At 39.7% G+C, this 25804-nt stretch overlaps 1 protein-coding gene across 1 annotated transcript in view; it reads right to left on the bottom strand.

The window, feature by feature from the left end:
- Positions 1-752: 752 nt before the first annotated feature.
- Positions 753-25804, bottom strand: part of LOC117879124 — a 30091-nt gene continuing 5039 nt past the window's right edge. Inside the window, exons 2-6 of the mRNA XM_034774084.1 lie at positions 23507-23658; positions 19357-19937; positions 17586-17645; positions 12106-12289; positions 753-973 (exon numbers count right to left, since the gene is read on the bottom strand). Coding sequence (XP_034629975.1) covers positions 753-973; positions 12106-12289; positions 17586-17645; positions 19357-19937; positions 23507-23658 — 1198 coding nt within the window. The remainder of the gene's footprint in view (positions 974-12105; positions 12290-17585; positions 17646-19356; positions 19938-23506; positions 23659-25804) is intronic.

The raw sequence follows: 25804 nt of genomic DNA on the forward strand, positions 1-25804 counted from the left end.
GCAAACAACCTAGATTTTTCAGTATGCGATGATGGTGTAACCAGGTCGGTGCCGGGATATTAGAGAGACAAGGTGGGTGAGGTAATAGCGTTTAGTGGACCAACTTCTGGTAGTGAGACCTGAAAAAGAGCTCTGTGTTAGCTTGAAAGCACCACCCTTGTCTCTCTAGATTTGTCAGGGACGGCAGGAGTTCCAGATTCCTTCAAGATGTTTATCTTGTGTGATATGTATCGCACTTACTTGAGGCAATTCTACCATAGATTTCATCTATTCTTCTGTTATTTGGGGATTCTTATATAACTGACTGCTTCACCCTTGTCTGTGGAGATACCTCAGAGGTAGCCTGGGCAGGGAAAATGCCAGACAGATCTCTTTATAGGTTCCCAAAATCATTCTTTAATTAGGTGGAAACTATTCCCAAACAGTTAGTAGAGCCAGGGGAACCCAAACTGCCATTTTTCTTTTTGTTAATGGAAAATAAAAAGCTAAAAGCTGCAATTGCAGACAGTAAATACCCCATATCCAGGTGCTAGGTTTGCACTTTAAAAATGTCTTTTGAGAGTGTGCAGGGGTGGGCAAAAAGGGATGGGGGCGATAACTTTTTAGGGCTCAATTCTGCCTCTTAGGGGTCTGAGTTGAGCTAGGGTGTAGTCAGAGGTGCACCACTACCTGCGCAATCTCAAGGAATGCTGATGCAATGAGAACATCTTTTCAGAATGGGCAGCCAACCACCACCCTTCCTCCTACACAGGCTACTTGATGGGAACGGTGGCCTTTTCTAAACCAAATACCACTCCTTCCCCAGAGCCACCAGCAGTACTAAACTCCTTCCCACAACTTGCACTCCTAATGCTTACACGTTTGCCCCTTGCATGAGTACATTGGAATGAGGAAAGGCCTCCTGCATCTTCATTGCCTCCAACACGTCCCTGTTCAAGCAGCTGTAATTTAGTCCTTAGCATTGATGTTATTGCTAGATAAAAAGAACAATACAAATGGATTGTTTATAGTGAGCTGATAAAACTGTTCCATTTTTAAACAGTAGCAATCACACTAGTTACATTATACTTAAGGCTGAGATTTTGCTCTAGGGAGAGTGCGTCACGGTAATCTGTTCTATTTCCAATCAAACTATTTTGTTTCCAGCAGGAGGATCTCTGCATGCCTTACTGGAAGTTAAAATGTAAATCAGGCAATCACTTAAATGTGCTCCACATGTCCTTATTTTCCTCTACCACAAGGCGGAAGAGGAATGTGTAAATGCAGCCAATAAAAGGTGGACCAACTCATTCTGTTTTCCTATTGAGTTAGTGGCATGAAATCCCACTTACTGTGTCATAAAAATTTGGAGTTTTAAAATTTGTAATGTTGCAGCATACTGTAAAATTTCTGAACTAGCGGATGGAACTCAGAATTAGTAAAGGGAAGGATATATACATAAGCGAATTTCTGTAAAATGAATGAGGTTGGGTACTTTCTGACATAAAATAGTCTATATCACTGTCTTCATTTACTGAGGAAGTGCAAAATGGAAAACCTTTGCAAAATCCTACAATGATCTCTTTCTAGGGATATCAAGTCTTCATATAATTTAGTTACCACTAAAGAAACATTCTTTAAACCTACAATCAAAATGTGAGACACAAAACCTTTAAATCCAAGGGGCTGTAGATACTTTTAGTTGTTTGAGTTTAATGACTTATTACCAGTCATTGTATGGCATCTGCCCGTGTCTTAAAGACATATTCTAATTAGAAACACATACTAAGGCTAGGTCTACACTACCCGCCTGAATCGGTGGGTAGAAATCGATTTCTCAGGGATCGAATTATCGCGTCTCGTCGGGCCGTGACAATCGATCCATGAATCGACGCGCTTACTCCACCAGCAGAGGTAGGAGTAAGCGCTGTCGACGGGGAGCCGCGGAGGTCGATTTTGCCGCCGTCCTCACAGCGGGATAAGTCGGCTCCGATACGTCGAATTCAGCTACGCTATTCGCATAGCTGAATTTGCGTATCTTAAATCGACCCCCCCAACCCCCCATAGTGAAGACCTGCCCTAAGATTGTGGTTACCTTGCCCATGGCTTTATCTCCATGCATTTAATCTTGCAAAAGTTAATTTGGTTCTGGAATGATTTGAATAAAACTGGAGGAGGGAAGAATATGGTAACTTTATATTATATCCTTTCAAGAAGAGATATCTGGGTAGTGTCTGCAATGAATTAATGTTATAGGCACTCTACAGCCCTGCCTGGTTTTCTTTCATGAAGGATGTTAAAGCATGGTTTTCTGGTAATCTTGCTCTTTCTCTTTTTAAAAGATTGCTGAATGAATTTAGTGTACATAAAAGTGAGTGATTAGTATAACTGGCTTAAACAGCATAGGCTTCCTCTGTGAAAGCTTCTGCATACAGCTCTGCCAGTGGAGTGTTTCTTGAGCAGACAGCCAGCCATGACAAACTGGGTGACAATTATGTAAGCTACACAACTAGGAATTAAAATTAAAATAACATCATCAACTCATGTTGATTGGCGATCTGGCCAGTGATTGGCATTCAGGACTATAGAAGTGAAAGGCACTAGTCTACCATGTCCCCAAGTTTACAGTTTTTGTTTGTAATGTTACTTAAAGCTGTTTAAGAAAGCAATGTGGTGTAATGGTTAAAACACAAGAACCAAGTCAGGAAATTTGCTTTCCATTGCTGGCTGTTCCCCGGTGATTCACTGGTCATTCCTGCAGTCCCTGCTATAATGAATACTCTAGTATTCCATACAAAGTGGAACAGCTTCAGCAGGAGTGACTGAGATTGAGACATGAGTTAGTCACTGGGCATCAGCACTGAGAGGGCATGCATATGCCCACCAGCAGAAATTTGCAACTGAGGAGTCTTTACCACGGGGAATTGAAGCACCTATGGGGTAGGAGACAGCTGAATGGGTGGTTAAGGGTTTAAAATTTGGATTTAGGTGCTTACTGCAGCAGTTAGGCACCTAAATCCCTTTGTGGCTCTAGCCTCCTGGTCTTTTAAGTACCTCTAGCGTTAGGCAGAAACTGAGAGGTAGTTTGTGAATGCCAGTAGTGCCTAAATGTTGGACTTCAGTGCTTACCTGACCCTTTTGGTGCTTAAGTTCCCCTTGTGACTCTAGCCCTTAGAACCTTGTAGCTGCTGAGTTACACCCTTTAGGGGCTGTTACATTCCCAGAGCACAGTGTGCTCTGACTGCACACTCCCCTCCCTGCTAACACCAGGTACAAAGCCAGCGACACTGGTTCTAAGTCATCTGAGGATTCCTGGACTAGAGGAAGAAGCTTACAGCACTTTTAAATCCACTTTGGCTGCTGCAGTGGCATAGAGAGGTCTGAGCCTAAGCCAGGATCTGGCCCTTGGAATGCCTAAGGCAGGAGGAAAGGCTCAGACATTAGAACTTAATGGATGTTTTACTGATTTGTGACCATTACCTTCTGCTACCTGGAATCACCAGCTCCTTTTAAAGCTACAATCAGATGTTCCAAATTAAATTACCTGTGCTTTAGATGGCCATGTCAGTAATCTAATTAAAGTGCAACAGCACTAGCAAGATGTAGGCAGTAACACCGAGAGTGAGAGAAAATCACAATTAAGTAGTGCAAGGTATAGGACAGCCAAAAGATATGACATGATAGGAATTTATTTCCTCCAGCATCTGATACAGCTCCCATTAAAGACAGGATAAAGGGTCCCATTGACTTAAATGGGAGTTGGACTGGACCTACATGTCGGCTAAAATTTATTCCTAATAGAGTTGAAAGGGCCTTTTTGCATTATCTAGTTCAGGGGTAGCCAACAGGGGAACTGGGAGCCAAATCTGGATCACCAGCCGCTTTTGAACGAACCACAAAAACTTTTTATTTACTTATTGTCATTATTGTTACTATTTTTGTATTATTTTCTCTGGAGTCTGGACCTTGGCTATATAGTCCATCTCCCTGCGTTGTAAGCTAAAGCATGTCTAATCATTTATTTATAAACATTCCTGTAGAGTGCATCATCATAGTATTCAAGTGCTTCTGGTTTATTGTCTTGTAAAGTTCAACCCCTACTACTTTCAAATTTTGTTTATAATGTTTATTAGACTTTACCTTAAAATAGGATCTGCAAACAATCTTAGAGCTCGCTGTAACGTCTGACTATTGCTATCTGAGAAAACTGACTGAGGATTAAAATCCTCTCTCACAAGTCTATACTGCAAAAACTCTCAGAAACAAAATGTTCCTTTCTTGTCCAGGAGCAGCTCTTAAATATTTGAATATATCAAGCATGAGGCGTGGGGTCGGGGGGAGCTCAGGCTTTCACAAAAGCCTAGTTCCATTTTATATGTCAGACATCATTTACAGCTATCTGAAACCATCCACATTTCATTTCAATTCAAACAAAAGTAAAAGCAACCTAATACTTTAATACATTTATTCTAGCAAGTTTGCACAGCATGAAGTGTGCTCACCTAAGGTATATCTTTACTGCAATTAAGCACCTTGGGCTGGCAGGGTTTGTGCTGCAGGGCTGTAAAATTGCAGTTTGGACCGTTGGATATGGGCTAGAGCCCACACTCCGGGGCCCTACGAGGAGAGAGGGTCCCAGAGCTTAGGCTCCAGCCCAAGCCCAAATAACTACCCCACAGTTTTACAGCCCTGCAGCCTGACCCTGAGTCAGCTGACATAGGCCAGCCACTGGTGTTTAATTGCGGTGTAGATATCCCCATATCATGCAGGCAGGCTATTCCCCATCCTTCTCGGCAGACCCAGTAGACTAATGACCGTTAGATACACTGCAGTAGTGTGTTCCACAAGAAAACCCACACTCATCAAAGCATGGTATCTTAGTAAGGAACAAACTGAGACACTCACAGTAGCTTTTAGAGCGTTACTAGATGATCACTAAGGCACTGAATTTAAATTTCTCTCTGGGGGAGAAGTTTCTGCTTGCATTGCTCAAAATCTTCTACTGTATGCAATTGCTTCTTGAACAGGCCTTAGCTTGTTTCGGAACAACTGCAGCTACCCGTATTCTTCACAGACAGGCAGTACATTGGCTAAAGTTTAGGAAATCAAGGCACATGCTTACACTCCTTGACTGCAAAAGAACGTGGGGGGGTGCTTAACGTGCTTTGTGAAATCTGAGCCTTGGGGTAGATTCACAACGGGACTTAGGCACCTGACTGCCACTCTAGGTCCAATGGGGCCTGCCGCTGTACATAGGTTACACGTGGTGCATACAACTGGCAGGGGCAGAGCTAGGAAGGGCAGCAGTTCAGCTGTTCCTCGGCATGCTCACCCCCCGGGGCATGCTCAGTGGCTGCAGGACAGCACAGAGATGGAGAATAACGCTGCACCTGGGTGGGCTGGACTGGAAGGTGAAGGCTGAGCGTAGCATAGTGGGTGAGGCGCTGGGGCCAGCGGCTGCAGTGGGTATGATGCCACAGGTTTTGGTGATAACACCTAGGATCGCGCTAGCGCCCCCTGCACTGGGCTTGGCAGCTGCCATGCTTTGGTGGGGGACTCTTTTTGGTTTCCTTGCTCCAAGCGGGAGTTTTGCTGGAAAAGAAACTTTGAGCTGCAACAGCCAGAGGGGCTGTGCATGCTGCCTACCATGTGAAGAATTTCTGGGGTGCCCCTGGCTATGGCCAATGTTTAGACTCCATTGTAATTCACAAAACCCTGCTTAGCTGCTGCCTAACCCTAAAGTGCATAGGCGCCGACTCCGTGAGTGCTCCAGAGCTGGAGCAAACCACGTTGAAAAAATGCCGGCAGCCCCCCCACCAGTTCCCGCCCTCTGGCGGCCCAGCGGATCAGTGCCTCCCGCCCACTGCGAACTGTATTGCGGCGTTCAGAGAGGCTGGGGGTGGGGGCACGAGGACACGGTGCCCTCGGGGGGAGGGGGCGGAACTGGGCCGGAGGAGTTGGGGCGGGGGGGTGGGGCAGGTGTGGGAAGAGGCAGGGCAGGGGTGGGGTCTTGGGGGAAGGGGTGGAGTGGAGGCAGGGCCTGGAGCAGAGCTGGGGGTCACACACACCTCGGCAGTTTGAAAAGTCAGCACCTGTGCTAAAGTGCATAGGGCACAGAACTACAAAGGTATTTAGGTGTCAGTCTCCATCTCCACTGCAATTCACAAAACGCCTACCTCACCCTGTAGGTGCCTAAATTCACGTCGGGCCTATGATTTCAGGGTAAAAGTTCCCTTTGTGGATTCAGGCCTTGGTGCCTATGGTTCTGCCTTTAAAGACCCTAAGATACCTAAATTTCAGCAGGTGGGGATGTTCCCAGCCACCTCCGCCTTGACATCATCCAGCAGTAGAATTCACAAATGACGGCTTCCCCCATCTTTTGGGGTCCAATCTGGTAGGTGTGGTCAGAGCCCCTCTAAAACAGTCCAAGTAGGTGGTCGCATGCTTTTCCACTTTTAGCTGGCTGGTTAGAGTGTTCATCCAGGATGTAGGCGGCAAGGGTCAATTCCCCCCTCTGCATGCTGTCAAGTAGAGCATTGAATTTAGCTCTCCCACCTCCCAGGACAGTGCCCTAACCATTGCTGGCACTGCTCAACTGTATCAATAGGTACATTTGGGCAGAAAGAATGAGAATAACTGTATAACCTAGTGGTTAGGGCACTGCCCTAAGAAATGGGAGAGACAGGTTCCAGGGCCCTTGCTCCAATAGGCTAAAAATTATACATGGGACTCCTCCTCCCTGTTTATTTGTGAAAAACCACTACCTGGGCTTAAGCGCCTAACTTCAGGGAAGGGTTTGTGGTTGTGAATCCTAAGTGGAAAGAGAGGTGCCATCCTTCCTCCTTCCAGCCGAGCAGTAGGTGCCTATCTCCTCACTTTGATAGCTGGAGCTTAGGTCACACCCTCTCCACCTTTGCATTTCCTATTTGGATAACTTAGCTGGCTCCCCAGTTCAACTGCCTGGTTTTAGTGAATCCCATTTTTAGGCGCTTAACTGTTCTTCTGCATTATATGGGGAACTTGGATGCTTAGGATTCACAAAGGTATTTAGGCACCTAAATCCCATTGAAGTCAGTCAGAATTAGGCACCTAAATCCTTTTGTGAATCCCACCCTAGGCACCTCACGTGTGGTTGTGAATGCCACTAGGCAGCAAGGCTTTAAAGTTCCAGATACAGAAGATGCTCAAATCCAAAGCCAGATCATTTCAAGTGTGACCAGCTAGTACACAAGCCCAGTCTAAAGTTAATTTGGGGAATTATGGTTTTGTACAGACCAACAAATTAGATTTTACAGATTAGACATAACAAATCCTGCATCTTGGCAGGGGGTTAGATGACCCTTGTGGTCCCTTTCAACCCCTGGTTTATGAACACACTACTCCTGAAATTCATATGAGCTTTATGAGTTGACAACATAGAAGGCCAGATCATTGGATGCACTGGAGCAGTGCTCAGTGCACCAGAGAAGTAGGTCCAGAAAAGCTGAATTCTTGCCATCTTGGGACTAGCAAGGGTCAGTTCCACTATGCTGGCTTTATACCACCGTTTGCTGGCTTTATACCAGCCAAGGATACCCCTTGTTTAGGGAAATCACAGCTGGCTTTTTTAAGCTAACTTTCTGTTCCTTTGGCTCTGTGGGAATGGCCACAGATGGAAGGCAGAAGTGGGCTGAGACTATGGCATTGGTTTTGGATGACTACATTTGATATTAAGAAAAGGGTAAAATTGCAACATTCGAGTAAAAGTTATATCTCACCAATGTTGTATGATCCTCAGCTGGTGTAAATCACCATAGCTGATTGACATCGTTAGTTCAGGCTGTGACCCATTATCATGGGGAGAAACAGAGGCACAAATGGCAGTTAGACATGTAATTGTCCATGAAAGTCATTGGGAGTTAGGCCTTAACTTCCATTTGTGCCTTTGAAAAGCTCCCCCTTGATTTCTAAGAGAATGTGCTCTACATTGAGCATTTGTGACAGACGTCTCAGAACCTGCTAAACGGGAAATGTCGTTAAATGCATCTGAATAAAAAAGTCTCTTTTTATAATTAAAAACAATTAATGCATTAGAGAAACATCTCAATATGTTCATCACCCCTTTGTATAAGTTTTTCTTCGTTTCACAGGCTTTACAGGTAGCATGGATAATCATAGTAAAATATCAGACAAGTTAGAAACATCAGTACATTAAGGAGGGTACAGATTCTTCTTTATTGGTACTAAGTGGTGATCGTACAGGGAACAATGAATATTTGACATGACACTTTCCCATTTTGTGACATTTTAGTGGCATGCAATAGTCAGCCAAGCACAGTCTATCATCATCCTTTGACCATTACTATAATCTGAGTTTTACTGTGATGCGCTGGAAGCATTTTCTCTATGAATGTATTAGTTAGGCTTATGTCAGTAGACAAAAATAACTTTCAGATTTAATACTGTAAATATTATATAGCTTCACTATAAGCTAGTACTTATGGGTAGTGGACATTATAATTACAAGTAGAGCTATATGTAAAATGGCAACAATATGAAAAACATCAGTTTAACAAAGGCAACCAGAAGTTATTTCCAAAATGAACAAACATTAGTATATTATTTTAAATACAAGAAAATGGTTGTATTACATTTTTTCTTAGAGAGAGATTTGATGAATGCAAGAACTATTTTAAATTGTTTCAAATGAATAAACACTCAAACCAAGGGAACATTTTAAGTACAGTGGAAAGGAAAAGCTAAATAATTATAATAAATATGCAAAATACATATAACAAATGAAGTAGCAGCTCATATGGTTTCAGGTTCTATATCGCTGGTGACATTATTTATCACTTTCAGTCAGTCAGAGTCAGAATTCTCATTCTTTGCTAAGTGGGGAAAATGTGTTTAGCCCTTCTTTCCTTGCCATTCTTAGTTGTCGCAAGTGTTCCTTCATTTCCTTGGAAATGTGACAGATTCTTCCTTCTATGCCAGGCACTGCAACTACTGATGTGCTTGTATCTGTTCTTGTTTCAAAGGCTTGTGGTAAATTCATGAAATGTTAGTGCTAATTAAACTAAATTCTCTTCATGTAAACAACCTAAATGCGCATCTGACTATACTGCGAATAAGCTATTAAAATAATTAACATACTAAAAACCTGCCTTATTTATGAGTAACTGGAATTTATAAATACACGCTCAACAAAGCTCACCATGAGTACTCCCTTTGCAGACCCAGAGAGCTATATTTTAATAATGTTAGCTCAGACATCAACAAATAAGGTAAGCACCATTCTCTTGCTTGTTGAAAATACCAGAATCCAGGAAATAATTTTTGCAGAATGTGGGCCAATCTGCCGTTATAGCTCTCTAGGTTTAAAATATATAAATCTGAGGTTAATGACTGTTCAAGGGATTAATAATGGGATGACCTACTGCCTTTCACTTTTAGTTTCCTAGTTCAAATTTTACCCAGACTCGTGGAGATTGAATGCTGGAACTATTTAGCTATTTTAGATATTTTGAATGTATCCATCACTCAAATTAAGGCTAGCATATGTTGCGCAAAAGGGACATCACACACTACCATTCTGATAGAAGACAAAGCTAAAAGTGTGAAAAGGGAATCAGTATAGGAGCAGGATTAGAAAGAGTAGAGAGAAAAAGGATATGTGTATGTAGGAGCCTGTAGATAAGGAAGAACAGTTTGAATGTGATGTGATAAGAGACAGGAAGCCAACATGGAATTCAAAGAGGGCAAATAACGTGGTTTGAGGTGAAGGTGAGGAAGATGACTTCAGCACTGCATTTTGGACACAAAAGAGAGTTGATTGGCTGCAAGGCCACACAAGGTAAGCAGCTGACCAGCTAATGGACCTGTTTTTAGCCATGGATTTAGTAAAGAGAGTGGATTTTGACAATATTAAACAGAAATGTGGTTTAATGAGAGACTGGATATGTGGGAAGAAAAAAAAAATGGCCCGAATTTCTGATGCATTGAGATTCTGCTTGCTACAGCAGAAGGGAGCCTATCAGGTTCTGGCTTCCTGATTCTCTGTCCTGGACCCAAGTAGAACAATGTGGGGTCTGCTCTACATGCACCAGCTGATAATACCTCCCAGTTTTGGATAGCCTGAGTACAGCATGCTGAAGTCATGCCTCTTCTCTGTACCCAATGCAGCTATTGTGACAGGGATGGTGGGGAAAGGGGATTAGGGAGCCAGCTATGCCACCTTAATGCCCAAAGCGAGGACCCCATGCAGGAGGTAGTCCCAACAGGGAGATAAGGCCAGGTTTTCTCCCTTTTGTGCCACCAAAATGGTGCAAAGGAAAAAGTAGGCCCTCTGAGTCCAGGAGACAAGGAAAGACAGGCAATGGAGAAGAGGGATGGAAGGGGAGGAAAGGGATTAGAAGAAAAGATAAGAGGTCACATTTTGGAAGGTGAATCTGAAATGGTAACTGGGCATCCAGGAGGAGACATGAACAAATGCTTTTGTCAAAATGCAGGTTTCTGTTCAAAGTAGTGTTATCTTGATACCTAAATTGTTGATTGCTAACAGTAGTTTTTTAGCTTGTGTTCCTGAATAGAGTATACAGTACTTAGGTAATACAGGAGAAGCCAGGTCAAATCCAGAGACAATATTCCCATTATAGAGTTTACAGATGCTTTGTGAGATCTGAGGTTAGAAATTAGTTTCGCAGCCTTACAAATAGGGCTAATGATGCATGGAGTTTTGAGTCAGACTTTTTAGAAAATTGTTTATATTTTTTGGCATATAACTCACAGGCACATATGACAGTCTGTCCTGTCCAATTTAGAGCTATGTGGATATTTTAATGTCCAGTTATCTTCACATTCCACAAAGTTCCCAGGATTAGATGGACTGGACAAAAAAACATACAGCAGACTGCTTAACCACAGAATGTCAAGACCATCTTCTGGAAGAGATTAAAGCATACTTGACATTGTACCTACTGCAAAGAGATCTAGCTAACTCATATCCTGCTTCACAAAAATGCTCTGAATGTCCTGTCTATGGAACGCTGAAGGTTCTGAATGAAAATCTGCTCTGAAATATCGTGAGGCGAATTATGATGTGTAAATAAGGCAGATTCTGGTTTCTTGGAAATAGGGAAAACTGAAAAAGACTTAAGAAAGAGATTGTTAGAGGATTCCTTAACTTACTCCGTTATGGGTAGAGACTTTTTCTGTGCAAGGATGAAATGTACTATGGATAATGCCATTCTTTCTGGAGTCTGCATGTCCCTGGCTAAAGGAAAAGTCTATTTTAATGCAGAGCTCCCTGGATTACTGACAGGATTTTACTGACTGGGTGAAATTGCCAGAAGGGAATTATACCTTTTAGGTTTCTCTTCTATACTTCAACTTTATGTCTTTTTTACTGTTATGGAGGTAAGAAGAATTTAATATTTCATCCTATTGAAGTTGCTGAATGGATGCACAAGTGTCTGGCAGATAAGGTCTACAAGTTGGAGTGGAATCAATTGAGGATGTCTCAAAAACAATACCCTCTCCTTCAGACAAGTAATTAATATTCTTAAAGAAGGCAGCTTTTGCCTAATATTCATTTGGAAGAGACTGACACTAAAAAACTGGGGATTGTGGTAAAGGACTTTAAAGAACAAAATACTGGGTGAGATTTTCAGAATTACCTAGCTAAATTAGGAGTACAAATCCCTGTGGTTAAACACAGGTCCATTAGCTTGTTTAGGTTGTTCCTTCATGTTAAGTCCTCTTACTGAAGACTGACAAAGGAGACCAGAATTTCATGCTAATTTAGGGGTTTAAGCTTTTGAAGTCTGTTATGTTCCTCCTCCATCCTTCCATCCCTTCAAAAATCTCCCTCCCTCAACTTCCCTGTGCAGCCTGCCACCCCTCCCTCTGCAGAAGACAACCTTCTGGGAGAAAGTGGTCAGTCCCATTCCCACACAATGGACCATATGCCCTGATTGCTACCTTTAGTGGATAAAGAGATTATTCTTTGGTAAATCACTAAATGCTGCACAGCAAATTTAGAAAGTTAGGAACAAATGCACTTAATTCTTTGTAATTGCAATGGTGCCCGAAGTCCACAGTAAGGATTGTAGCCCATTGTGCCTCATATGATATATTTTAAATTACCTGTTAGTGATGCTGATTTGGACTTGGTAATTAAACTCATTCGGTGACCGGAGATGCACTTTTTGATGCCATGCACAATCTTGATAGATTCAAAGTGATTAACAACAACTGTAGAAAGTAGCTGTGCAGTTTCTGTATCATACATCCTAGGACAATTTTGAAACATTACATAGCCATCCTTTCCCTGAAAAGTAATAATTATATTTAATGAAGAATATCTTTAAAATATGAGCACTTAATTGTCTATTTCTAAACCATTATACATAAGTATACAAATTTGTTAGAATAGTAGCTATGGCTGATTTGATTAAAAATATTGTATTCAGTAACAGAGTAAGATTGAATGTTAGGAGACAGACTTTCAAACAACTTCCAAATTGAACACACATACATTTTGCATGTAAGTACAATAATTGGGTCTACTGGGTGACCTACCACTTGATTTAAATATGCAGAAAAAATATTTGCGTGTGCAAAATTCACCAGCAGAATTTTAGTGTGTGGTCTGAAAGTTAAAGCACACTCAGAAATCAGGTCTAATATGCTAGGAATGGGAAGAGGGGTGGAGAATTATAGAAATTTGTATAAGAAATAAAGACAGATAGAAACTCTGGGGGTTGTGGAAGCAGAGAAAGAACTGACAGGAAGGGGATTGCAATGCATGACAGTTTGTTAGCAAGGGTCAGGCTAACTGTAACCCTAATAACGCGAGATTTGTAGAAGCGAGGAATGTGTGAGGCGAGTGGGAAAGAACTGTGTGAGAAGTTGTTGCGACCTTGTGTAGATAATGTGTAGATAATATGGAATGTAGACTAAGAGTCTACATTAGTGAGCAAAACAAGATATCAGAATGACCTATGTATAAACAAAATGCAGCTGTTGCTCATTATTGTCTGTAACAAAAGGTATAAATGCTTGCTGTAATTGTTTACCTGTTGAGAGAGACCTGTTTAGCTCTCTCCCTCTATGCAATTGATAGAGAGAAAATAAAGTATCTGATTTGCTGTACCCAAACAAAAAGTGAGAACTCTGTTATTCTCCGACAAGGTGGACGGAATGAACAACATCTACAATGGAGTCAAATTGCAATCCCTTACAGTGTCATAATTAAGCAATCAACGTAAGTCAGTATTTCATAAAAACAACACTCTTGAAGCATGAAAAGCATTCAAAATATTTAAATACATTAGAGCTTACATTAGCTAAGTACTCCTTAATGGCAAGTTGATAGACTTTATCAAGCATTCTTAAAACTACAATACCCACCTGCTGAAGTGAAAAAACAGATTGACAGAGCCAGACGAGTACCCAGAAGTCACCTCCTACAAGACAGGCCCAACAAAGAAAATAACAGAACACCACTAGCTGTCACCTTCAGCCCCCAACTAAAACCTCTCCAGCGCATCATCAGAGATCTACAACCTATCCTGAAAGATGATCCTTTACTCTCACAGATCTTGGGAGACAGACCTGTCCTCGCTTACAGACAACCCCCCAACCTAAAGCAAATACTCACCAGCAACCACACATCACTGAACAAAACCACTAACCCAGGAACCTATCCTTGTAACAAACCCCGATGCCAACTCTGTCCACATATCTATTCAAGTGACATCATCATAGGACCTAATCACATCAGCCATACCATCAGGGGCTCGTTCACCTGCACATCTACCAATGTGATATATGCCATCATGTACCAGCAATGCCCCTCTGCCATGTACATTTGCCAAACCGGACAGTCTCTACGCAAAAGAATGGACACAAATCTGACATCAGGAATCAAAATACTCAAAAACCAGTGGGAGAACACTTTAACCTGTCTGGTCATTCAGTGACAGACCTGCGGGTGGCTATATTACAACAGAAAAACTTCAAAAACAGACTCCAACGAGAGACTGCTGAGCTGGAATTGATATGCAAACTAGACACAATCAACTCCGGTTTGAATAAGGACTGGGAATGGCTGAGCCATTACAAACATTGAATCTATCTCCCCTTGTAAGTATTCTCACACTTCTTATCAAACTGTCTGTACTGGGCTATCTTGATTATCACTTCAAAAGTTTTTTTTCTCTTAATTAATTGGCCTCTCAGAGTTGGTAAGACAACTCCCACCTGTTTATGCTCTCTGTATGTGTGTATATATATCTCCTCAATATATGTTTCATTCTATATGCATCCGAAGAAGTGGGCTGTAGTCCACGAAAGCTTATGCTCTAATAAATTTGTTAGTCTCTAAGGTGCCACAAGTACTCCTGTTCTTCTTTTTGATAGACTTTGTTCTTCTTGAGATATTGTCCTTGAATCTTTACAGAGTCTCTTATAATTCGGTGCCCTGGTTCTGCATTTGGATCAAATCCAAATTCCATTCCTGCTACTTGAGGAAACCTGGTAGTTAAAAAAATTTTTTTTTGGTATGAAGAAAGAACCAACCAAAGTACTGACCCTTCCAGAATTCTGAACAGGTACACTTCAGTAAACTGTTACATCAACTCACAATAATTCATTCAGTGTTTGAGGTATGTTTGTAATACTATGTTTCCAAAGACAGGACTTTCACTGATTACTCTATGAAATACCACACTGAAAAGGCAGCTTTTACTCTTCTTACCAGTGGCCATTGGTCCCAGGGTTAAACATCTTGGCTACAGGATTGCAGAGTGAAAGGTCTGAATTCTCCAATTCTTGCACCATTGTCACAATGGTTTCCAGGTTTCATTTTTAAGAGCCAAACTGAACTTTTGGACCAATTGCTAAATCCCAACCTGTCATACTGACCCAATTAATTCATATAACCTGAACGTTCAATTAATCAATCTAATATGTGTGGAATCAAGTTAGTTCCAGAATGTAATACCTATTAGACAGCCATATAGAGGTTTCCTCATTTTTGTTATTTTCACTATAAAAAGTAAGCTCCAAATAAGAACCACATTTATTTTGTATAGGTTTTCATACATTGAGTGTGACAAAGATTTATCTGTATCCATAGGTTTTATGTTTGTACTTATATTAGTCATTTGTCTTGCTTAGAGTGGTGTATTAATATGCCCAATACAGTTATCATATAGGCTTGTGAATTCATCATTATCATTACCTGGAGCATTTGAATGTTAGCAGCATTAAAGTGGCTACTCATAGGGACAGTGTGGAGAATTTCCACAAATGTTCAGAACAATTGGCATTTTCATATAAAAAGGGGTTGGATAAATAGTCTATGTATCTTCCATCAAGAGCTGGATATCTGTAGACTCCATTTTTGAGAGCTTCCAACAGTTGTCCTCCTGTAATTCTGACTATTAGAAGTGGGTCCACAATGGGAAGGATAGTTAAAAGATCATGCATAGTAAAATCTCCTGCAGGATGTATATGGTTTGAACAAAGGGTACCTACAATCATCATAAAAGAAAATCAAGATACTCCCTGGTCCTTTTTCTACTGTGGGAAAACAACATGATTATCTAATAAAATGATACAAGTTTTAAGGTTTGTTTTCTCGATGAGAAAGGATTTATATTGTTGTTAATGATTATTTAAATGATGTCATGGGCCCTGGTACTGCAAAGATTTATATACATGTCTAACTTTATGTGCTGTAAATAGTCCTATTGATTTAAAAAAATAAGAAAGTATGCTAATTTTAGAGACTTCAATGGGACTGTTCACACTGCATAAAATTAAGCATATGTGGAAGTCTTTACAGATTGTAGACTTATTTCTCAGGGAAACACAAAGTGCTTTGCAGCTATATTAGAGTGGATGCTGAATAGCACCTACTATAGTTAAGCTTACCGAACAGTTTCCACGAAAATTCCCTGTTTATACATATTTTTAACTTTCCAAAATCTTTTGGCCTGAAAGTTTTAATTTAATTCTCTGCCAAAAAGGTGAGTTTTCCTGGAACAATAATTTCAGTTTTAAATTAACAAAAACCTTTCTGACAACAAATCTTGCCATTTTAAAAATGAAAAACCATGACAAATCATTTCCTTCTTAAAAACAAAACAAAACCGACAAAAAGACTCCAGCTAGCACCATCATGTTTTCAATTTTAAGACATGCAAGCAACAACTCCCTTTTAGAATTAAAAAAAGGTACATTCAACATTTTCCCTTTAAAACAAACATTCAGCAAGAACCAATCAAAAGCCTAATTCTACACTGAAGAACTACTATGTTGGCAACATTCTCTTTAAAAAAAAACAAAATCCAGAAGATGACAAAAATCAGAATAGAAGTAGGCATATCTTTAGACCCTGATTGTGCAAATACTTACACATATGGGACTACTCACATATGTAAATTCTGCACAAGAATGCGCAACATGTGTCTGGAGGATCAGTCTTCATTTTTAAACTGAAAAACCATGCTTGTAACAACAAATAATTGTCCAATTTAAAAATAAGACCATGCACCAAGCAAAATTTCTTGTTTTAAAGGGAAACTATTTATAAAAGAATAATTGCTTACTTAGGAAAAGAGTAGCAGAGTAAGGAGGATTTTAATCCAACCAAACTAACTTTGTCCATGAAGACTTGTGGAAGGTGTTTTTTAAACAAATTTTGGAATAGGTAATAAAGGGAAGCAAATCGTTCTTTGTACCAATGTGAAGTGTTTACATGTGGAAATGAAAGGGTTTTTAAAATGCATTATTATTCTTATTTTTTTTTATTATTTGGGAAGGAGAGGGGGAAGAATTACAAAATGAGGCCAAGATTTCACCTTAGATATTTAGTCTCATTGCGATACTGTTGTACTATAACCCCTTTGAGTCTCATTTACTACTATTACTATCATTAGTTTGTTTCCAGCAACAGTACAAACACAATAGGCATGGTTCCTACCTTGGAGAGCATATGCTTTAAGAGATAAAGGAACTAGACAAAGATGGAAGGTAGAAAAGAGTACAGTTTTCAAATAAGGTGGTAACTGGTGACATCCTGATAATATAATGCTTTAATACCATTTCCATTTGTTTTGGTATGGTATATAAACTTAGCATGTACTCCAAAACCTTACCAAAATCAGCCAGTTAGTTTACTTGTTTACTTCTATGACATCCTAATATTTTTGGACACATGTTATAATTGTCACATTGTCTATGAACCAATCAAATTTACCTTAATTTGTTTTCCACTAAAAATTCTCTAGTTCCTGATTTCTTCAGGGGCTTTGATCAGTGAAAGGTAACTCATTTGACCTTTTCAAATCCCTTGACTTCTTGATGTACTCTGACTCAGATGAGTGGCTGGGACCACTCCTAATTAAGTAATTAAATAATATTCCAAACATTGCTACCGTCTTTAACAAGTAAATTAATGTTAAAACATTCCAAACATTTTGGATTACAATAAATGTTTTTTAAAAGGACAACCTGAATTGAGCAATGCTACATCAGCATGAGTAGCTTCTAACATTGCATTAGTTATCATTAACATTGTATTATTAGTTTCCCAGGTTACTCTCTGATCTTCTTACAGTAGAAACACGACCGTCTAATTCTGTGTCGATGGGACAAAGAACTTCCTCTAAAAGAGGCTAAAAAAGAGACAGGTTTATAGCAGACTCTATTTATTTGAAACAACTATGTCATGAAAACTAAAGGATTACACTGTAAAAACGTTTAAAATTTTGAGCAGAAAAAAAAAAAAGAAAGCCAAGCCATGGAAAAATATAGTCTCTTCTCAATCCCCTGTGAATCTGAATAGATGCACAGAAGGTGATTTATTCTGGCAATGGACAAATAGCAACAATTCCAAGGCCACCTGGCTTCCATTATATACCTGCACTGATGAGAACTTAACATTCCATACAGACCTACAAAAATACATTTCTCTTGAGTTTGACTAGGTAGGGGAAATCCCATTCTGTCATTTCTTGCTGTTATATTGTATACAGAGTGCAGATAATAGTAATCAGCAAACAACAGCTGAGATCAAGAAACCTGTTCTGAGGTTTTAATCACCATTTTTGAAACAACTTTCTGAAAAACAGTTTGTTCTTGGCTACTCTTTCAGCTAGCCGTATTCAGCACAAGTTCAAGAGTACTGGTTGACGCTCATTGTCAAAAATGGATACTTTTCCTAGCATAGAGAATCTAAAGATAGATTCAGTCATCCTGGGATTACAAACAACGTTAGAGTCAAGCTGAGTTTAACAGTTTCAAAGTCCCCCTATAATGTGTGCTAGTTTTTAGTACCCCTGTGGATACAGACCATCCAATTAAAATGTCCTTGTGAGTTTTAGTCCCTTTAGGATTGTAGAATACAGTAGTTCATAGATGCACGCTCCTACACAGACTAAAGACTGCTGTGCAGGAAGCTGCCAAGGACTATAAATGGTATCAATATTGCATGTCAGAGGAACTAGCTTATTTGGCATTTTAACATTTTGTCAGAAATATTTTATTCTCAGTGGAAATGTCAACAGACATAAATGAAATGTACTTAAATATAAAGCTCTAGGTTCCCAGGTGCAACAGTAATACAAATAATAGACAATAGCTGTAATAATAAAAGAAGGAAAGTTCTTAATTAAGGCCAGTGGCTTTCCATTGAAATGACCTCAGCACTCATAGAATGAAGGATTCTAACACCACTTTGTTAATTCACATGTATATAGGCACTGCAATTCTTCAGATTCACTGACAGAGGGACTTCAATGGTGTTCTTTTTTGCCAGGAGAGGTTTATTATATATTGTAGGGACTATATTTACTGTAGATACAAAATGGATAAAATTGTCTGTTGTTCTGAGGCTTCTGTCCTTATACTTGATCTCAAAACTAAATTTGATAAGGTGGTGTCTTTTAATAGCAATCACTCATGGATTCACTACTTTAAAGTTTAACTTTCCATTAAAAAAAAATAAGCTGAAGCCATTAAAATGTAATGGGCCAAATTTTTTCTCGGTATACTTCCACTGAAGTCAGTGGAGTTACATCAAGAAGGAATTTTGCCCTCAGTTTCACCTTAATGGGCCTGTCAATTTTGGTAGGCTTGAAATGAAATGACTTCTTTTATATGTGTTTGCAAAATCAATTTAATTTGTATTTGTACAAGCAGAGTAATTTCACTGACATCAGTGAAGGGTCTGTGTTCTATATCGTTGAATAGAATAGAGTGGCGTTAATCCAGATTTATGTCATAATTGAGATCAGAATTTGGCCCACTGTTATCAGTCTGATCACTTAAAACAACAATTATTATCTTCTTTTCCTAGAACAAAATATTTAAGGAAGTTGTACCTACCTGCAGGTTTTGAGTACAATCATCCACCACTGATTTTATAAAAGAATCTTCTTCTAGGTTCCTCAAAATGTCAATCCTTTGAAATGTATACTGAAATGATGCACCAAACTTTCTTATATTTATTTTTGAGAAATTCCTGAAATCAGACCCACTTTTGACAATCCAAGTTCCAGTCACCTTTTTGATTCCATAATCATGGTCATGGCCGCCCAGAACCAGATCTATTCCTTGCGTGTTCTGGGCAAGTCTGATGTCATTAATCCATTTCATGTGTGTCATAGCAATTATAAGTCCTGCTCCCTCTGCTTTAAGTTCTGCAGATATTTTATTACCTACTTTGACATAATCTATGTAGTTTAGGTTTGATTTGTTAATGGTAGGCAAGGTATCCAGCCAGTCTTCTTCTACTAATCCCATTAAACCAATTTTCGTATTATTCCATTTAACTACTTTTTTTACTGAGCCATGGCCTAGTGGTTTAGAGGTAAATCTGTCATATACATTGCTGAGGAACCATGGAAATTTCATTTGTTGTATATAATCTTCCAGAACATCAACACCAAAATCAAATTCATCATTTCCTAAAAATACAAAAGTCCAGAAGCTAGCTTGTTAAGGTTAACAACAAAAGGTGGTCATATGAGATAATTTTAGTTTTTATATTTCATTTAGAATAGCATTAGAGATATGAAATTTTTTCTTCAAACTAAAGAACCAAATTCCTCTTTTTTACAACAGTGAAAACCGTTAGTCATTCCATTTACTTCTGTAGTTACCCCAGCTTTATACTGTAGTAAAGGACAACAATGCTTTGCCCAAAATATCCATTTTTATGCATCTACTTCTTTTTGTACATAGATTATCTAAGTTTTAGCAAGCCCAATATTTATGGCTAGAAAAAAAAACATATGTAATACCCAGGGCAAGATTCTTGAGAGAAAAATTAAGATACATCTGTCAGTTTATCATATCATGTCTTTGGTTGGCCTTTGAAATGTAATGGGGGGAAAGAAAAAGGTGCTTTCTGGTACCATGCCAAAAGCTTTCTGGTACCATGCCAAAAGCTACCAGAGATTACAAAGGTGTGCGTAAATAATTAGGCCTATTTAAGAGAGACTTTTGGTACAGCCAGGATAAAACAGGTAAGTGGATCAAGTCTTGGAGCTATTATTTGTGGTATTGTATCTGACTTTCAGGAACCCTATATCTACTGTGCATTATGCCAAACAATTCTGTACGCCAAACTGCTTGAGAGGACGGTCCAAACGTTAATGTACAAAAACCCGCAGGCCTGGAACAAACTCTATTAACATGCAAAAGGGGACAATTTCATGCATAAGTGTCTGTTAATATGCACAAATACAGGTTTTTATAAACATACACGTCTCTGAAAATATGGTTTCAGAGTAACAGCCGTGTTAGTCTGTATCCGCAAAAAGAAGAACAGGAGTACTTGTGGCACCTTAGAGACTAACAAATTTATTAGAGCATAAGCTTTCGTGGACCACAGCCCACTTCTGAAAATATGGTCCTTTATCTAGTGCTACGGTCTATATAGTGCTATACAAATGTACACTGTATATTTAGAATAGGAAGACTAGGAAAACACAAAGTTGGTGATACAGAAGTGTTGTTGTTTGTTTTACTGTCTACTGAGTGGCTTTTTTGCTTTGCAAAGCAGTGACCAAAAAGTAGAAAGGAAAATAAAAGACTAGCTGACCTTGCTCGTTCACTCAAATAAGTTTGCATCGGAAAAGATATTTGAAAAACCCAATATAATGAAGAATAAGTAGCTGCTTTATACATTTCTCTTCCCCCTTTTTTGCCCAGGAAGAAGCCCTGGCACTGGGCAGAATGGCACCTCGAGTGCTACTCTCGCCTTAGCTATACATATATGTCTGATTATATATGTGACGGGTTGGATCACAGAAACCCCCTTGGGAGCTGCCACCCGATGTGCCAAGACTACCTCTGCTCCTGTTTTCCCTGCCAGCTCAGGACTCCACCACCCTGTCTTGCTGAGCCAGACACTCCCGTCTGCCCCAACACAGACCCAGGGTCTGAATCACTTGCCACAAAGCTGCAAGTTTACCTGAAAACAGCTCACAGAAGTGTGCTTGTCTTTAGCACTCAGATGCCCAACTCCCAATGGGGTCTAAACCCAGATAAATTCGTTTTACCCTGCATAAAGCTTATGCAGGGCAAACTCATAAATTGTTCACCCTCTATAACACTGATAGAGAGATATGCACAGTTGTTTGCTCCCCAGGTATTAATACATACTCTGAGTAAATTACTAAATAAAAAGTGATTTTATTAAATACAGAAAATAGGATTTAAGTGGTTCCAAGTAGTAACAGACAAAACAAAGTAAGTCACCAAGTAAAATAAAATAAAATGTGCAAATCTATGCTTAATCAAACTGAATACAGATAATCTCACCCTCAGAGATGCTTCAGTAAGTTTTTTCTCAGACTGGACACCTTCCAGGCTTGGGCACAATTCTTTCCCCGGTACAGCTCTTGTTGCAGCTCAGGTGATAGCTAGGGGATTCTTCATGATGGCTCCTCTCTCCCCTTTGTTCTCTTCCACCCCTTTATATATCTTTTGCATAAGGCGGGAACCCTTTGTCCCTCTGGGTTTTCACTCCCCCTCACTGGAAAAGCACCAGGTTAAAGATGGATTCCAGTTCAGGTGACATGATCACATGTCACCGCAAGACTTCATTGCCCACTTGCCAGCACACACATATACAGGAAGACTCACAGGTAAACACAGCCATCTGCAGACAATGGGAGTCATCAAGATTCCAAACCATCATTAATGGTCCACACTTTACATAATTACAATAGGCCCTCAGAGTTATATTTTATATTTCTAGTTTTAGATACAAGAGTGGTACATTTATACAAATTGGATGATCACACTCAGTAGATTATAAGCTTTGTAATGATACCTTACAAGAGACCTTTTGCATGAAGCACATCCCAGTTACATTATATTCACTTATCATGTTTTTATAAAACCATATAGACTGCACAACGTCACAATATATTTACCTAAGAGAACTCTAGACCCAGCTAGAGTTTGTGTTTGTTTGATTTGTTATGGTTCATAGGAACACATTCTTCTACCTGAAAAGATCAGTTAGCTTAGCTGGTCTACTGGTGCTGACATTATTGGGCCGAGGTTATTCAGAGGAGTGGGCACTTGCTCCCAGGATCAAAAAGAAAGTTGGTTTCATGTGAAGATTATATTAATCTGTTTGCTAAGTGCTGTTCCTTTTCACAAACACATTAAACATGTGCTCTATCTTTCGCACAGGCTGCCTATTGGTTTGCAGGTTGATTATAAGACAAAAACCAAAATCTTATAAAGCCCTAAATAGCCAGGGACTCTAAGAGGCCTCCTCTCTCCTGTGACATATGTCATCATACTCATGAATATCAGAGGCATCTGAATTAGAGCCTGATTGGTATATAAAGAAGAAGAGGTGGCTGCTGGCAGGGCATTCTTTGTTATGAGCCCTTGCCTCTAGTATTTGCTTTCCTCTTTGGTCCCCTATTTATAAAGGCAAATCCTGCCACCTCCTCTATAGCTGCAGAGGGCATCCTGCAAAGGGCGGCAGTGAAGTTATGCTGCACAAAAAAAAGGGTGGGTTTTGGAGGGTTCTGCAGGGTGGACCCACTCTCCTGTGCATTGTGAAGCCTTGCTCCACAGAAACTCCCTTGTGCAGTAACCTGCAGGGGCAAGGCCAAAGGAGCTGCCATTATACAGATCCTGTGATGCTTGCTCCAATGGAAGAAAAGACACATTGTGTCTGCAGAGCACTTTTCAGCTCTCAGGCTCAGGTATCTTCTGCTGAAAGGCTCCCCACCTTCCTGAGGGAGGGGACAATTTCTCTCCCACACACTTCTGCTCATCCATCAAGGCCCCCCCAGCTTTCAGACTAGTTGCTGGGTTGAGGATTTGATCCATCATGCAGCAACATAAATGATGTTTTACAAGACATAAGAACACTAGAGACACACAATCTAAGTCTTTTTGTCACTATAGAGCTTACAATCTAACTGTGGGTGCGCCTGTAAAAGGTAGCTGTAAATAAACTAACAGATATTATGAACTTCATCTGTAAATAACATTTACTTACCAAAGACTGCGAAGTGTACTCCCACTGCATTTAATATAGGAATCATATGTTTTCCTTTTGTTATTGAATTTAAACCTGATGGATTTAAACAGTCTCCACTAAATATTTTAAGTGGATTCAGGGAACTGAACTTTTTTATAGCTGCAGCAAATCTACAAGAAAAAACACAACTTTCAGCTTGCTTTATTAGATGGTTAGAACTGTTGGACCATCTTTATAGCTTTCTTTTCTGGGTGGAATTAATTCTGTTTTAGAGTTTGTCAACTGCTTCAAACTAGGAAAACATGCTTTGACACAAAAGAAAAGTGAGGGAGTGTTCACTCCATTCTTTGAGTTTTTATAGAAGAGAATCTCTGAACAGAAAGGGAGGAAAAGAAACAGGGAGAAGTTGGAGGCAGAAAATAGCAACAGCATTTTCCCCTTGGCACTATGTTAACACAAATAATAAATAACAACAACAGTATCCCTCCTGTCTTTTCCATTTCTTCATTTCAACTTTCACTCCCCCATGCCCTTCCTCTTCTATTTCCATCTTATCTGTTTTCTTCTTTTCCAAATATTGTCTCTTATCTTTTAGCCTTCTCCCCTGTCTTGGTTTTAAACACACATTTCTAGCCCTTTCCTTTCTTTCTTCCATATTACTCTATCCTCCTCATATTTAAAACATGTACAAATTACTGGAATATTTCATCAATGCTGATGTTGCTGCCATTAAATCACTTTACCAGTGCTCTATGTCAATCCTTCTGAGAACAGCACTTCCTGAAGCAGACTGACAATAAAGGTTGCTTTCAGCAATATTGATTCTGCAAAGTGAAAAAAGTGTGGCAGGAATGGCAAATGCAGTGGGAGAAAAGGCTCAGTATCCAAGAGTTACATGACTAGTCATAATTGAAGTGGTGTTACCCTTAAATCTAAGGTTGATTTTAAGCTTCTTGGATGCTAAACTAGATAACAATATTTTTTATATTGTGAGTGTTCATTCCATAGTGACTATATGGTGTGACAATTGCATAGTCATTACATTAAAATACAAAAGAATGTAAAAAAAAAACCGGTGCAAGTCTGTGTGTAGATGAGTCCTATGTCACAAGGAGAAACCGGAAAGCAGAAACCAACTGAAGAGTATGTTTGACAGAGTCAGTTTCTCCTTTCCTTTGGTTAGTTGCCTTTGTCCTGAACTAAAATGTTTTTTTAATGTAGGAAAATTTATCAATAGAGTTCTCCTGTAGCAGTGAGAGGCCATCTGAAGTCAGGAGAGGGTGTATGATTGGCCAGAATTTATTAGAGGTGGAGCTCGGGAACTATAAAGCCTGCTTCAGTGCAAAGGGGCTCACTCTAGTGTGCTAATCCATTTTAGGTGATCTCAAATCCTAAAGGTGTTGTTCCAGTTTGAAAGCTTAGTCTAGGTAGAAGCCTGTGGGTCTTAATCTGGTTGGAAGTTGGCTCATGTTTAGGGAGAGCGGGAGGCTTTGTGAAAGGATGCAATTAGAGACCTTTTATGGGAAAAATTTATAAAGGGGTGTTTCTTATGAAGCTGTCATGGGAACTTTAGTGATCTGAATTCTTACTTCCTATGGTATCTTAAATTAAAGATATTTTAATGGACTCCTGAGCTTTTCTGTTCCTTTTCCCTTCATTACACTGAAGTCTATGACCCACATGGAGGTGCACATTAGTCATAGTTTGCATGTGAAGAACTGATTTGGGCCCAATAACAAAGGTCATATGTTTGTGTAACTCATTGTTTGTTCCTGAAGAAAACAGAATTGGTCTGACTCTTTTTGCTGTCCTTTAAATAGGCATCAGATTTGATAACACCAGCACATCCTACTACTGTCTTACAAAGCACTGTCTCCTAGCTTCAAGTTTCAATCTTATGTCTTTTCAACTAGCTGTCCAACATTCTTTGTACTTCCTTGACTGCTGATTTTTCAGATTTACATATGGAGGCACTCAGAAGGGCATGGATACTTCATGTCTGGATCACCTTTTTTTTTTTTATCCTGTCCATTTAAACATTCAGACTAAATACTTTATTTAATAGAATCTAACAAAGTACAGTACTTTCCCATGGGGCCTGGGTAATGTTAAACAGATGTCTGCTTAATATGTTCAAGCCATCTAAAATACTTCTAGTTAATGAATATAATACCCTGACACACACATTAACACTTATCAGTACCATGCCTTTCTTACTAAAGTTAGGAGATTTGTTTACATTACACCTCAGTACATTTAATTTAATCAATCCTGCTTAAATTTCAGTGTTACCTATACAAGAGTGTGTATTCCAGT

The sequence above is a fragment of the Trachemys scripta genome, chromosome 6 (genome assembly GCF_013100865.1).
Source record: "Trachemys scripta elegans isolate TJP31775 chromosome 6, CAS_Tse_1.0, whole genome shotgun sequence".
NCBI lineage: Eukaryota > Metazoa > Chordata > Testudines > Emydidae > Trachemys > Trachemys scripta.